This window comes from Monopterus albus, unplaced genomic scaffold, assembly GCF_001952655.1.
Source record: "Monopterus albus unplaced genomic scaffold, M_albus_1.0 scaffold32.1, whole genome shotgun sequence".
Classification (NCBI taxonomy): Eukaryota; Metazoa; Chordata; class Actinopteri; order Synbranchiformes; family Synbranchidae; genus Monopterus; species Monopterus albus.
This window is the reverse complement of record NW_018127912.1, coordinates 1,279,245-1,281,141: the sequence shown is the minus strand read 5'-3', so window position 1 is coordinate 1,281,141 and position 1,897 is coordinate 1,279,245. Positions and strand designations below refer to the sequence as shown.

General features: G+C 40.0%; 1 protein-coding gene across 1 annotated transcript; it reads left to right on the top strand.

Moving 5' to 3' along the window:
- Positions 1-307: 307 nt before the first annotated feature.
- On the top strand, positions 308-1,479 carry LOC109958386 (poly [ADP-ribose] polymerase 14-like). Its single transcript, XM_020596970.1, has 3 exons — positions 308-441; positions 1,029-1,223; positions 1,441-1,479. The coding sequence occupies exons 1-3, from the start codon at positions 334-336 to the stop codon at positions 1,477-1,479; spliced, it is 342 nt and encodes a 113-aa protein (XP_020452626.1). The 5' UTR covers positions 308-333.
- Positions 1,480-1,897: the final 418 nt, after the last annotated feature.

Genomic DNA, 1,897 nt, shown 5'->3' with positions numbered 1-1,897 from the left:
CTAGGAGCTATGTTGTCGGGGGCTATATGTCCCTGGTAGGGTCTCCCAAGGCAAACAGGTCCTGGGTGACGGGTCAGACTAAGAGCGAGTCAAAAGCCCTTTATGAATAGATTAAAATCAAGGACCGTGACGTTACCCGGCATGGCGCAGCCACTTTTTGAGACCCTGCAAATGTATTATACTTATTTTACTTATGAGTTTAAGTCAGATTTCACTTGATTTGTCTGTGGAAACAACACTCATAACAGAGGTTCTCTCAGTGTTTGAGATTTTTCTATTCATTAACTTCTCTAACTTGTTGCAGACCTCACTCTTCCCCTGTACTGGGACAACATGGCTACTGGTGAAAATCTGAAGGTGGTCACACTGCAGCCTTCCTCTCCGGAGTACCAGACCGTGGAGAAAGCCTTCAAACAAACTGTCACCCAGACTGTAATGAAGGTGGGTGGCTTTCACCACAATAAAACACTGACTGTCTATAGATTTCAGAAGCACCTTCAGTTTGTTACTGCACAATCTTCTGTTATACAGTATATATGACTAAAATTACCACTTTGTGGGTGTATGCCTCTGCCAACAAGTCAAAATCACAGGAAAGACACAGACTGAAGGACACAGTGACCTTTTAACCACCAAAATGTAATCAGTTAATTCATGAGTCCAACTGGATCTTTGTGCCAAATTTGATGAAATTCCCTCAAGTCGTCTGAGATCATGTTCACTAGAATGGGCCAGACGGACTGATGAACAACCTGACAACATAATGCCAACCAGCCATGGCTTTCATCATTGATGTGTTGTCTAGATTTTATATATCTACATATATATTCACAATTGTGCAGAGCTTAATAGGATGATTTTATAATTTATTATTCATTTATAATAGCTTAGTAGCTTACATTTAGATAAATTTTTATGACAGCAGGATCTTGCAGAGTTGAACATATTGCAAACTGTTTATGTCCGTTGAAGATTTGTGTCCTCCAGGAATGTTTTGGTAGCTGAACTTTTTTCATCTTTCTTGACAGATCGAGCGTTTGCAGAATGTTCATCTGCTTCGTGCCTATCAAGCACAGAAGAAGAACATGTCTGATAAGAATGTACACTGTGGTGGAGCAGGTGAAAAGCTTCTGTACCATGGCACAGCCAAGAACAACTGCATCCCTATCATGAAAAATGGGTTCAACAGGAGCTTTGCTGGATGCAATGGTAATGATCTTTTTGTGCGATTCACAACAAACAAACATAATTTTACTTGTACATGCAGTTTCAAGTATAATCTATAAGATTCCTTAAAGTTGAGAACAGTTTTAGTAAAAAGTAATTATTGCTTCAGCAGCAGTATATTAACACTGATCTAAAGCAACAAGTGCCTATATTTTTCCATATTTTGAACAAGTGGTTATTTTACTTCCATAAAATGTTTTAATTCTTATGCAGCAGAATATCATTGAAAAAGGGACCCGTTTAGAGAACTGATAGCCTATTTACAGTTAAAATTACATTACTCTGAAAAGGGAAAATACAGTATGTTCTATAGTTCTAATCTATTTCTTTTTGTAATTAATCTAGTTCCACAAGCCTTAGTTCCTCATTTCTTCCTGTTCTCAGGAACTTCATATGGTAATGGAACCTATTTCGCCGTAAACGCCAGCTTGTCAGTCGGTTACTCCAGTCCAGCTCATGATGGTTCTCGGTCAATGTTCGTGGTCCGAGTCCTGACTGGTGTCTACGATGCAGGCCACAAAAGCATGAAGGTGCCTCCTCCTCGCAGTTACCAGCAGCCCCATGACCTCTATGACAGTGTGGTGGACCAAATACACCAACCAGACCTATACGTTGTGTTTCAAGATAATCAAGCCTACCCGGACTACCTCATCACCTTCAGGTGAAGTGA

What these genes read in the sequence shown, in the direction of transcription:
- LOC109958386 (XM_020596970.1), top strand. Translation starts at nt 334, where the DNA reads ATGGCTACTGGTGAAAATCTGAAGGTGGTCACACTGCAGCCTTCCTCT. An exon ending in TCACCCAGACTGTAATGAAG is followed by an intron (nt 442 to 1,028) that starts GTGGGTGGCTTT and finishes CTTTCTTGACAG; the next exon opens with ATCGAGCGTTTGCAGAATGT. An exon ending in GCAATGGTAATGATCTTTTT is followed by an intron (nt 1,224 to 1,440) that starts GTGCGATTCACA and finishes ATTCTTATGCAG; the next exon opens with CAGAATATCATTGAAAAAGG.